The sequence below is a fragment of the Malaclemys terrapin genome, chromosome 15 (genome assembly GCF_027887155.1).
Source record: "Malaclemys terrapin pileata isolate rMalTer1 chromosome 15, rMalTer1.hap1, whole genome shotgun sequence".
NCBI lineage: Eukaryota > Metazoa > Chordata > Testudines > Emydidae > Malaclemys > Malaclemys terrapin.
The window spans coordinates 8,731,471-8,744,606 of record NC_071519.1 but is presented as its reverse complement, the minus strand read 5'-3'; the positions used below and the strand labels follow the sequence as shown (position 1 = coordinate 8,744,606).

The 13,136-nt window shown below is 51.5% G+C and overlaps 1 protein-coding gene across 2 annotated transcripts; it reads left to right on the top strand.

Annotated features, from left to right (window-relative positions):
- The first annotated feature begins 3,376 nt into the window (after positions 1 to 3,376).
- Positions 3,377 to 12,927, top strand: LOC128823041 (zinc finger protein 569-like). Of its 2 annotated transcripts, none has more exons than XM_054005075.1 (4): positions 3,377 to 3,522; positions 4,217 to 4,343; positions 8,266 to 8,409; positions 10,138 to 12,927. In XM_054005075.1, exons 1-4 carry the CDS (start codon positions 3,442 to 3,444, stop codon positions 11,181 to 11,183), a joined length of 1,398 nt encoding a protein of 465 aa, XP_053861050.1. In that variant the 5' UTR covers positions 3,377 to 3,441; the 3' UTR covers positions 11,184 to 12,927. The 2 variants fall into 2 exon arrangements, with proteins under 2 accessions (XP_053861050.1, XP_053861049.1); XM_054005074.1 differs by having other exon boundaries at positions 10,135 to 12,927.
- The last annotated feature ends 209 nt before the right edge of the window (positions 12,928 to 13,136 follow it).

Genomic DNA, 13,136 nt, shown 5'->3' with positions numbered 1-13,136 from the left:
GATCTTACCAGGAGAAAAGCAGGGGGAGGGGCTGGTTTTGCTGAATCATTAGACTAAGGAGACCCCGGCTGAGAATGCAGCGACCACGTTTCAGTTCAACGTTGGAGATGTAACACAACACATATATAATCACCTTCCTCTAAAGCGTCTAAATCCCATGGGCACAACTCTCCAGTGCACAGCTTGTGAGCTCAGCCAACTAAGGAGAGCAGCACTGTGAATGAGTCATGGAGGCATCTACCTCTACAGCAAAGTGGCGCAGTGGAAGTGTGCTGGGCCCATAACCTAGAGTTCAATGGATCACAACCCTCCTTTGCTAGCCCGTCTTTTATTAGTTACAGCCCTGGAAATAATCCCGCCTGCCTTTATTTGTTCCTGAGAGAAAAGAGGAGCAAATTCTTTCACTGTTTGCTTCCACAGCGATTAAAGGAAGGAATAAACCCCCAGCAGAGCCCTACCCCACAGACCCCACAGGGCTTCCCCTGCCTGCAGTGGCCAAAGTGGCAGCAGGGCCCCTGGGGCTTCCCCCTCCCCGGTGGCACAATGTGCCCTTTGGGACTTTCCCCCTCCCCACCCAGCAGTGGTGCTGTGGGCCCCCTGGACTTCCGCCCCCCACAAGATTCAATCAGGGGTATTTATGGTATAGGTCGGGGGCCATGATTTTTTGTTTCTTGTCCATGAGCTGTCTATGACATTTACTAAAAATACTCGTGATTAAATCATAGCCTTAGCTATGCCTCCAGTCACATGGTTTCTTCTGCAGCAGGGCATCCTTTCCTGGAAGAGCAGTGTGGTATTTCCTGGGCAGAGGCAGCCTGATGCATACTCTGCAAGCCATCTGCAAGATTCAAACTTTACTCCTGGGTGCAGAATCTCCTCAGGAGTGAAACCTACTCAAGGAACCTTCTTGGATTGTCACTGCTTGGTTAACCACTCAGCCACCACACCAATGCCCAGAGAGAGTGCCAAGCCCTACTGCTATGAGGGGCTGGGGTTGGGTCATACACATTCAGACTATACACTCCCCCAGCTCCAAACCACTGCTGATTTCCCATTTAGGACATTAGCCTTTACTGACAAGGTTTGTCTGTGTTCTTTCTTTTAGCTCACATTGCTAGTTAGAAGGATCAGTATTGATTCTTTCCCAAAAAATACACAACCCCCTAAACCCGCTTTTAGCAATCAGAATAATTTAGTGTCACCTTATTTTTGCCTGTCCCAGTACAAAAGAAGAGGCTTTTGTGGGTTTCCTGACTCAGAGGATGAAAATGAACGTGTGTCGGTCCGTTCTGCAGTGGATCGTTATCGAACGGAACCCGTCATTGGCATTGGTAGTGTAGACACAGCCTCAGACTCGGTGCTTGCGAGTGGGGAAGTGTTGCCTCTAGAGGCACCCAGGGGTGGTGTGGAATTGTCCCAGGTCACTGGGTGGGGGCTCGAGCAGGTTCTGTGTTGTTGAAAAGGAACCCAAGAGATTGAACCCGGCCTGTGTTGCTGCCCACTCCAACTGGCCGAAGGGTCACAGAAAGAAGCAGGGGGGAGGGGAGGCGCACCAATGAATTTCTGCAACTATTCAGTGGGGCAGGGGCCTGGCAGGAAGGAAATACCTGTGCAAGCCCCCTTGGCAAAGAGGGGGATCTGTGATGTCCTCCGCACTGGAGATACAGGCCAGGGATGGGGCAGTAAATGGAACGGGGCAGATTTGGGAGTTGGGAACCCCTCTCCCTAGGTATTTCCCCTGCAGGCTTTTTTCAGTGTCTCTCTCTCCTCTTTCCCTGTCTAACCCAGCGGTTCTCAAACTTTTTGAATTGATGACCCATTTCACAAAGCAAGCATCTGAGTGTGACCCCCCTTGTCAATTCAAAACACATTTCTTCTATTTAACATTATTTAAAATGCTTAATTTATAACCCGGTTCTTTAAAATTAATTTAACTTTTCTCACCACTTTTAAATTAAGCCTAAAATACACTTTGATTGAATTATTGTTAAAAGCAGAATTTAAAAAAAAATACTGTTTAATACTGGAGCTGTGAAGACATTTGTCAATATCACTTTTCTCAGCAGACTTTGCGCTCCATTGCCACCCTCACTTCTGCGCTGCTGCTGCCTGCAGAGCTGGGGGCTTGTGACCTCCACATAATAACCTCGCAGCCCCCCCGGGGCTGTAACCCCCAGTCTGAGAACTCCTGGGCTGCCCCCTTCCCCCTCTGGCTGGGACACTTGATCCCTGTCCCGTTTCCCGGGGGGCACGTGCTCTCCTGGAGCTGGATCGGCCCCTCCTGAGGGGAGCCAGAGGGGGGGAGGGGGCGGCGAGCGCTGCAGCCCGGGTGGGGTTTGCAGGGCACAGGAAGGGGCTGGAGCAGCTGGGAGCGGTGGGTGCCGGGAGGAAGGAGGCAGGAGCCGGGAGAACAAAGAACCGAGAGCATCAGACCCCGGGCAGCTCCTGAGAGACCAGACGCTGCTGCCTCCATCGTGACCTGGGAGCTGAACAGCTGCTGCTTCCCCAGCGGGGTCTGTGCTGGGGAGAGCCCGTCATTAACCCCTCCGTGCCCGGCCGGGGGGGACCTTCTCCGGCTAGAAACCGCCCCGGACTCTGCTGACGGCAACTCCCGACCTGAGACTCCAGGTGACTGAGACCCTGGGGCTGGGCAGGTGACTGACTCTGCACAGTGCCCCCCCCCCCCATCTCTGCTCCCCGGGTATCCGGGAGCCCAGAGCTGCTGCCATAAAGGCCAGAAGGGATCATGGTCAGCAAGGCTGACCTGCTTCACCAAACCCTTCAATTTCTCCCCTGGCTCTCTATTCTGTCCAGTAACTTGTGTGGAAAAAGCAGGTCTTCCTGACTGGTGCCCCCTTCCCCGCATGTGCAGAGCGGGGCCAGTCACAGAAAAGAGAGCCCCCAAGAATGGGATGGTGACCACAGTTCCCATCCAGGGGGGTAGGGTGCTAGGAAAGAGGAGGAAAATGGGACGGTGACAGATTTCCAGATCTCTAACCCACTCAGGCAAACTCACTGCAGCATCCCTGCACAGAGTCACCTGTGAACAAGGTGAGGAGCAGAGAGGAAAAACCAGCCCCTGACTCTCCCTGTTCCCCTGCTGCAGGAGTGTGCTGCCCTGGGGACAGTGTCAGGGGGAATCCCCCCAAAGGGGCTATTTTGGTTCTGGTCTATTCCAGTGTTTAATTCACAGTCTGTTGGTGGGAGGGTTTGAAAATGTCTCGATGGGTTTAGTCCTGGTTGGCGGAGTGGGGGTGGGTGGTGGGGGGAGGACAGGGGCAAGGTCTGTGCTGCACTATGGGGACTGAGCATGTTCCCAGCATGGCAGAATCTACAATCTGTGTCTGCAGGGAAAGGGCCTGGGGGAATCGCGATGTGAAATGAACTAAAGCCTGTTCTGAAACCTCCACAGCTGCCCTTCTCACCCTGCCAGGCTGCAGAATGATGCCCACGTCTCGCTCCAGCTCATCCCAGCCTCCAATGGGACAGGGAAGAGAAACGGTCACAGTGGAGCTAGCTCGGGTAGGGGTTATTGGGGGGTTGCTGGTGGGTTCCTGCTGGAGGGAGAGGGGCAGTAAATACTGACAAGGTGGCAACTTCTGGGGAGTTAGGGCTGGAGGGGGCAGGGAATACTCTGAGTGAAGAAAGGGAGGGGGACAGAGTGTGACAAACCTGCTGGGACTTGTTTAACGTGGGCCTAGCTCCACGGAACAAATGCTTGGTTGTTGGGGGAGAAAATTCCCTAATTTGTGAAACAGGAAACAGAGAAACCAACTCTCTGGGCAGGGCGGGGAAAACTGACCAGACTTCCAGTGCTGAACCCTCAGCCTGCTAGCCAGAGGCTGGTGTGACATGGAAAAGGGGCACCCACCAGGGAGGTGTAGGGAAGATGTCCCGCCCCTCACATCCAGCTGCTGGCAGTGGGGAGGGTGTTAGGATTCCTACCATGGGGATGTGCCTGGACCCTACTGGGGGCTCCATCTCCTGTATCAGTCTCTGGGTAGAAGGTGTATGATGGATCTGCTGGGAGAGACAAGGGGCTCTCTCTTTGTCCCCTTACCCTGATGCCTCCTGGCTGCTCTCAGCAGTGTGGGGATAGGACTTTGCTGACTGTCTCTCTCTCAGAGCATCCATTTGATTGGCTCCTTTCCCCCGTGAATAGTGGGGTTGTGATTGGGACAGCAGGTTCTGAGTTGGGGGGCTCTTGCTCTTTCAGGGGCCGGTGACCTTCGAGGAGGTGGCTGTGTATTTCACCAGGGAAGAGTGGGCTCTGCTGGACCCCACTCAGAGAGCTCTCTACAGAGACGTCATGCAGGAGAACTGTCAGAATGTGACCTCACTGGGTAAGGATTCCTGTCACCTCAGTTCTTGGAAGGGGAAATGAAGAGATAAGGTTCATGCCACCCCCACAATGCCACCTCTGCTCTGCCCTGTTTCAGCATCATCCCGACATGCCAGTGACACACATACTAGCCCTCTCTCCTCCACTGTTACAGAACGCTCTGGGAACAGAGGCGTATAGCAGAAAGGCTAACAACTTCTCTTTGCTGAGATAATATTCAGGTTCATCTCTGTCATAGCAAACAGAAGCTTCCTCCCCTGGCCTGCACTCCTGTACTGAACCTCCTGCACGCAAACCATCTGAGACTTGCAAAGTGTTACCACCCCTTTGCCCTCAACCTGAGTTTTCCTTTTCAGTCACTGCCTTCACTTACCCCTCACTAAGCCTCACAGATCACTAGAACCAGAGTGCTGACAATCCCCATGGCAAGAACACACCCTTGGGCACCTTTACTGACAAAGCCTGCAAAACTCAAAATGGAAATGAGGCAGAATTGGCCTTCCCAGTTTCACATGCACCTCTCTTCACAGCACAGTCACAGCTCTGCCAAGCTGCTCCAACCAATCCCTCCATCATCCAGTTACAGCTTCAGCTGACCCGTGCACACAGCTGGAGGGCATGCGGATAAATGCTGGGATTCCCATCTGTGAACACAACACAAACAATGGCACATTCTCTTAGTCTTTCCTTGTATTGATTATAGGTTCATAGATTTTAAGGCCAGATGTGACTATTAGGTCATCTACTCTGATGTCCTTTATACCACAGAGCACAGAATTCATCCCGTTACTGCTGCGTTGAGCTGAATACCTGAATTCCTGTGGCAGTTTGTTAACCTTTCCACCGCACACACAGAACCAATATCAGTGGTTCTTGCCAGCTGCCGGGTTAAGGGTTGGAGGCAAAGTTAAGGTTGCATTGGAAGGGTGGCGTTTACATTAACTTCTCATTTCCTGGTTTGTGGAGGTTTAAGTTTAGTCACCGTCCATACTGTGCAAGGCAGGAGGCAGCACTGGGCAACCTTAACTGTGTTAATGTAGCTTGTGAGCATTTAGTTTCCTGTTTTAAAAAATGGCTGCTTTTGCCACTCTAGCTGTGTCTATAATTGAGCTTTTGCCAGCAGAGCTATGTTGGATGGTGTGTGTGTGTGTGTGTGCGTGTGTGCACATGCGTATGTGCACTTTTTCACAGCCTTAAACAACAGAGCTGGACTGGCAAAGCTTTTAAGAGCTACCTAAGACCTACCTAACTAGTTCCTCGACAGGCACCTGACAGGCCATCTTTAGGTGAACTAATATGTGCTACCTGGTCTGTGGGATCCCAGTAAAACATTAGGCACGCTGTGTCCTCGGCCAGGTGGCATCAAGAGGTCAATGATGAGTCACATCCTCCTCCTTCTCCAATTGCTGCCTTAGAGTGTCCTTAGAATGATCCTGCTCACCCCCATTGCAACCTTCTGTTTGGGTTCCACAGAGCTCCATCCTTGGTCCCCTTCTTTTCTTCCTCTGCACCTTATTTCTGGGTAATCTCATCCGCACACACACATTCAACTACCATCTCTGTGCTCCTAACTCACAGTTCTACCTCTTTGCTCCTGACCTGTCTCCTTCTGTCCCAACTGAAATCTCAGCCTCTCTCTGTCTCTCATCTCCTTATTGATGTCCAGCCATCAGCTAAAGCTCAACAACTGAAGCAAAGCTCTTACTATTTCCCCCAAACCCTCCCCCACCTTCTTTCTCTACCATCACAAACAGCACCATTGTCCTGCCTGTCACTGAGGCCCATAACTGCGCAATACCTTTGTCATGGAGCTCCCTCTAGGGCACTGGTTCCCAAACTGGGGGGCATGAAGAAATTCCAAGGGGAGCGCAAGGCTGCCCGGTCCTTGAGCTGCCGGCCAGGGAGGCTAGCCCCCAGCCCCTCTTCTCCTGTCCATCCTCCCCCACAGCCATGCAAGCAGCGCAGCTTGTGCCTGCCCACCTCCCAGGCTTTCCAATAAGCCAGTCCTGCCCCTCTGAGTGGCCTGGTAAGGGAGCAGGGGAAGGGGGAGTTGGATATGGGGCAGGAGGTCCCGGGGGGACAGTTGGGGGACAGGGAGCCGGGGGGGGTTGGATAGGCGTGGGAGTCCCGGGGGAGCCTGTCAGAGGGAGGCTGTGTGGATAGGGGTCGGGGCAGTCAGGAGACAGGGAGCAGCGGGGGTTGGATAGGGGGTGGGGTCCCGGATGGGGCGGTCGGGAACAAGGATTGAGGGAGTTGGTAAAGGACAGGTAGGGGGGGCGTGAGGGTTTCTCAAAAATTAAAAAGGGGGCATGATGCCAAAAAGTTTGGGAACCACTGCTCTAGGGCCTCCTATCTAGGCTGTGCCTACATCTGGCATTTTCTTTTTGTGTAACTTCCCTAACATCTGGCCTTTCCTAGCCATCCGTGCAGCTAGAGCTCTTGTCATCCTCTCCTGTCTCAGTTGCTCCAACATTCTTTTCTCTTACCTCACCTTGCACATCTCCATTCAGAAGGAAAACGCTACCTCCTCGTCCTCGAACATGACCTATGACAGAAGGTTGAAAGAACTTGGTATGTTTAGTCTTGAGAAAAGAGTGAGGGGAGACCTAAGAACAGTCTTCAAATGTGTCAAAGGTTATTATAAGAGGACAGTGATTAATTGTTCGTCATGTCCACTGAAGGTAGGAGGAGAAGTAATTGGCTTGATCTGCTGCACTGGAGTTTGAGGGTGGGTAATACAAAAAACTTTCCAGGTATAAGGATAGAGAAGTACTGGAATAGATTACAAAGAGAGGTTGTGGAATCCTTGTCACAGGAGGGTTTTAAGAACAGGTCAGATGAACTTATGGCATACTTATACCTGATCCTGCCACAGGGCTACGGGAATGGAGTTGACGACCTCTTGAGGTCCTTCCAGCCCTATATTTGAAGATTTTATGATTCATTGCCTTAGCCCTTCGCTTTGATCACGTCTCCCGGTGGAGAATGTGGACCATTTTTGCGTACCTAGAGCCCTGAAAATCTGCAGATATCCATGGACCATTTTTGTGGATCACGGATTGGATGAGGATACAAATTTTGTATCCATGCAGGGCTCTCCTTGTCTTACTTCTGTCTATACCTACAACTTAAATCTATTTTGTGCACAATGATTACATTTGAAATAACATATGAGATGACCATAGCAATGATCAATGAATGATCAAATGAACTAATTGGCTCCATGAACCACGGAGACTCTTCCTTTTCCATCCCCACCTGCAAGAGCTGCAGTCTCTCTTCCCTGCATGCTCTTTGGATCTTCGACTTTGTCCCTCCCGAAGTCACATGGCCTGATGCTTATTTTTCACATTCTCCTTTGGCAAAAGAAATAGTCTGTGGTTCCTGAACTATACCATCTAATTTGCCAGCTTTCTCCACACACAGTGTTTTTTATACTCTCTCCCTTTACACCTGACTCACTAGATTCCCCAATGCCACAGTATGTGCTTTTCTGACATCTAATGCTGCTGAGATCCTGCATTCAGTGATGTCCCTGCCCTTCCTGTTCCTTACTCCACTGAACCCCACCAGCCCATGCTTACTGTTCCCAGTTCCCCAGGCCTCTCATTGTCTCTGGACCTCGATGTCAGCAAGAAGCAGAGCCAGGGAGACTTGCCCTCTGTCTGGAATCTTCACATTCTGGGACATGCAGTTCCAGTCTCTGTGTTTTAGGAGCCTGTTTGATAATGAGTGTCTGGCTGTGTATGTTCCCAGCAAAGATGGGAATAGTTAAATCCCTCATAAGCTGAGTGTTCTGCACCTTTGAGCACCTGGGGAGCTGGCCCTGAGATTTTATTGGTTTTAAATTAACAGAATTTTTTTTTAATGAAAAATGGCCTATGAATTCACCTGACGTCGCTTGTTTTCTTTCCCTTGAGCAGGGCTTCCAGTTTCCAAACCCTATGTGATCTCCCAGCTGGAAGGAGGGGAAGAGCCGTGGGTCCTGGATCTCCAGGGTTCAGAGGAAAGCGAGATCCTGAGAAGTCCCTGCACAAGTGAGGAAACATTAAACCAACCCAGACACTGTAAGTGCCTGAGAGAAACAGCTGGGATTCCCCACAAAGACTTTGTGAGCTCAGAATAGTCCCCAGAAGATCTCACTCCTGGCTTCCTTCTGATTATGATTGACACCTTGGCAGCAGCTCCCTCCTTTCCTACTGAGTGTTTGGATGGGATGTGGACAGGGCCGGCCTTTGGGAAAATGGCACCCTGGGTGAACTTGTATTTTGGTGCCCCTGGCTCCCATGGGTGTGGCACCCTCCCATTGCCCCTGGCCCCTATGGGCTCCCCACCCTTCCTTTCCCCCTAACCCCTGCACTATACCCACTTCACCCCAAATGCCTGCTCCCATCCTGCACCCCTAATCCCTACACCCCCTTTATTCCTAACTTCTGCCCCCTACTGCACACCAACCCCTGCCCCTCCTGTGCCCCTAACTGCTGCACTGTGCCCCTTCACCCCAACTCCTGCCCCTCCCTCCTGTGCCTCAATCCATGCAACCCTTCACTGCTACGCCCTGAACCTCCCTCCTGTGCCCCTAACCCCTGCACTGTGCATGCCTCCTCATCCCAATCCCTGTCCACCTACTGCACCCCAACACCTGCCCCCTCCTGAGCACCTAACCCCTGCACTGTGCCCCTTCACACCAACCCCTGCATCCCCCTCCTGCACTCACATGGGGAACCTGACCTGGATGCACAAAGAAGGTGGCATTGCTGCTCGCTCCCCCACTGGACTGCTGCTCCTCTGCCCCACGCAGCCCTGGGGGGCTGGGAGAGGGGAGCAAGGAGCAACATCAGGGCTTCTTACATCCAGGTCACTTTCCCTGTGGGCTGTGTAAGGGGAGGGCAGGAGAGCAGCAGCTCCTGGTGCCTCAGCACAACCCAGGTGGGGAAGTGACCTGGATGTAGGGAGCCCTGGTGTGTGTGTTGGGGGGATGGTGTGAAGGAGTGTGTGTGTGTGTGTCTTAAAGGGGGTGTGTGAAGGAGTGTGTGTGTGTGTGTGTTGAGGGGAGGGTATGAAGGGGAGTGTGTGTGTGCCTGAGTGAGTGAGCTCACTGTCTCTTTAAGAAAGCTCTCAGGGTCAGGAGCCTGAACTAGGCTTGTTCAGACACAAGCAGCTGCCAGCAGCTCCGGTCCCAGAGAGGCAGCAGCACACGCAGATTCCCCCAGCCTGGCACCCCAGCGTAGTGGAAATCGGGTACACGGGTGGGTGGGAGGGGGACACCCCACCATCAATCAGCCCCCACCCCCCCAGAGCAGTCAGGAGGATGCTCCCAGTCTGGAGTGGCCCTGGGTGACTCCATGGATGGGCGGAGGCATGCGGGGAGAGGAACAGCAGCAGCTGCACACGTGGAGCAGGGCGGAGGAGGGGCATCCCTGCTCCGGAGCAGTCACCTGGCTTTGACGTCTGGTCATCCAATGGCCCCCTGCAGCTCGGGTCTCTCCCCCTCCCCCACGCTGCTGCTCGCCTTCCTGCCATGCCGCCTCCGTCAGCCCAGCGAACCTCTCATCAGCAGGTCAGGTGGGAATCCAAACTCTGTGCACGGCACCCCCTTGGGCAGGCCACCCATATGGCCCACCCTAAAGGCCAGCCCTGGATGTGGAGCAGAATTGATTCCCCACTGTCCCGTATGGGGAAGAGTTTGGGGGAATTCAGTCCCTGATTTTTATTTTCTGTCTCTTCAGCACTTACTTGGGTTTGCTCTCTGCTTTTCCATCCCTAATTCTGAGATTTCTCTTCTATTCTAGCAGGTGATGGGGTGGTGAGGGAGAACAAGGAGCAGAATCCTCACCGGGAAGATGCTGAGCTAGTAGAACCGCATGGAGCATTACTGCAAAGATCCAAAGGGAATGTGTCCAGGCACCATGAGCTGGGAAAAGCTGGTGAAAGTTACCACAGACCAGAGAGAGAGCAGGGAAACCAGTCAGAGGAGAAAGTGGATGAACCCATTAATTATCAGGAAACTCACAAGGACCTCAAGGAAACTACATCCCAGGAGAAAATCCTCATGGAAAAGAGAGAGTATATATGCAGTGAGTGTGGGAAAAACTTCAATTACCGCTCAGCCCTTATTCGACATGAAATAATCCACACGAAAGAGAGACCCTATGAATGCTGTGAGTGTGGGAAAAGCTTCAATCATACCTCAGCCCTTATTAGACATCAGCGAATACACAGAGGAGACAGACCCTATGAATGCTGTGAGTGCGGGAAAAGCTTCACTCAGAGCTCAGACCTTTCTACCCATCAGAGAATCCATACGGGGGAGAGACCCTATGAATGCAGTGAGTGCGGGAAAAGCTTCAACCATAGCTCAGCCCTTCTCTCTCATCAGAGAATCCACACAGGAGAGCGACCCTACAAATGCTGCGAGTGCGGGAAAAGCTTCACTCAGAGATCAGCCCTTATCTCTCATCAGAGAATCCACACGGGAGAGCGGCCCTATGAATGCTGTGAGTGTGGGAAAAGCTTCACTCGAAGTTCAAACCTTACTACGCATCAGAGGATCCACACAGGAGAGAGACCCTATGAATGCAGTGAGTGCGGGAAAAGTTTCACTGACATCTCCTCCCATATCTCTCATCAGAGAGTTCACACGGGAGAGAAACCCTATGAATGCTGTGAGTGTGGGAAAAGCTTCTCTCAGAGCTCAACCCTTATTACACATCACAGAATCCATACACAACAGAGACCCTATGAATGCTGTGAGTGTGGGAAAAGCTTCACTCAAAGCTCAGGCCTTATCTATCATCAGAGAATCCATAGAGGAGATAAATTTCATAAAAACCTTCTCTAGAGCTGTTAGAAGATTTTTTTTCTTTAATTCTTTTGACAGTTCCCAGGTAGTGACCATTAAGGCTGTTTGCATCTTTTGCACACTGTAGTCCCTCAGCTCCCACACATGAGTTGCCCACTTTTGAAGGCTGCCCTTCTTTGGGGTGGATCCTGTGGTCCTTTCTATCAACTTCATTGTCCTGTGCGTCATGGGAGTGTGTGTCCTTTCTACCAGGAATGTCCATCACCCCAGGTGGGGGAGAAAGGGGGTGTCTTTAACCAGCTACATTGAGATAAAATCTACCTGGGCCTCATCTCTGTGGTTTCCATGGAGTTAGCTAGCTTGAGTTTGCTTTCCTGATGTAAAAAGACAGCTATTCTTGCACTAAAGACATGGGCCATGGAAAGTGGATGAGGTTATCTAGCACAGTTCCTCCTGATCTGACCTAACCACCACCACATTTCCTCATCTACACCGACCTGGAGATTCACACTAATACTCTTCCTCCAGTGGAAAGTTATTGTTCAAGTCGTCAAGTTCCTCTCTGAGGACAAATTGTCTCATTCCCAGTTCTCACATTACCCAGGATCGTGCAGAACAGTAGTTATTTTGTTGACTATTTTTCTCATTTAAAATATATTCAAATGTAATGAAGAGCTGGAGCAATGTCAGGGAAATAAGTGTCATTTCAGGCTCTGTGACACTGGAAGGAGTTGGGGTGACTCAGAGATTCCCTCCTTCACACCAGAACTGTTACCTTGTGTCTGAGCCATGCAGAGTTCACCCCCTTCATATTCCTTCACTTCCCAAAGTGTCCGGTGAGGTCGTGTTCTTGGCTGTCCGTGCTTGGAAATGGTGTGTGGATGTCTTTGCAGATACTTTAAGGCTCCCGTCTGTATGTTCTGGGGACAGTTGCTCACCTTCAGTGGAACGTTCCTGAAATTGGCCTCCATCACCCTGTGGTACATTGATCTCCATGCGGACAGGGCCAAAGGGAGGGCTTGCTGCTGTGGCCACTTTGGCTGTGAGGGAGGCCACTGCTCTGGCTTAAACCATCCTGCGAGCACCTTCCACCTAGCCACCCAATGAAAAGCCCTGGCTGGGATGAGTTAGTTGGTGTTGGTCCTGCTTTGAACAGGGGGACAAGGGACATGGGTTCCAAAACCCAGTGAAAAAAGAGAGGCTGGAGACAAATATTTGTATTTGAGGGTATGATCCCCTTTGAGGGCTTGAAATACCAATTGTATCTTCTTCTTTCTCTACTGTGGATGCTATTAAGAGTCTAGTTACAGACTGCTCAGCTGAATTCACTTTGGGCTAATGGTGTACTACCACTGAGTTTCCCTTACTACAAGCTGAAACCACTGAGTGCTGTGGGAGAATGTGAAGATATATTACTGGTAGAGCAGTTTGTGGAATGACTGGAGTGGAGCAGTTCCTGGAGTGGCTTGGGGTGAAAGCTGCAGCAGAACCCCATGGAGAGGCAGGGCAGTTGGTCTTGGACCACGTAAGGTACCTCTTAACACTGCTGTGTGCTCCGCCCCCAGGCTGGGAGGTAAAACTCTACAGATAAACTTTTGAACTCGGGGCTGCACTGACTAGGGACAGAGACTTTTGGGTTGTTGGACTTTTGGGACTTTGGGTGATTTTTGGGTTGCTGGTCTTAAGACCCTGAGGGGAAAAGGACACTGCCAAACTTACTTGGGGGGGGGGGGTCTTTTGCTCATGGTTTGTGTTATGAATCCTGTTTGTGGTGTTTCCCCAACATAATGCCACATTGTTTCCCTCCTTTATTAAAAGGATTTTGCTACACTCAGACGCTGTGCTTGTGAGAGGGGAAGTATTGCCTTTTAGAGGGGGGTGGTATGTAATTGTCTCAGGTCACTGGGTGGGGGCTCGAGATGGTTTTGCATTGGGTTATTGAAACGGAACCCCTAGATACTGAACCCAACCCTTGTTGCTTCCAACTCAGAT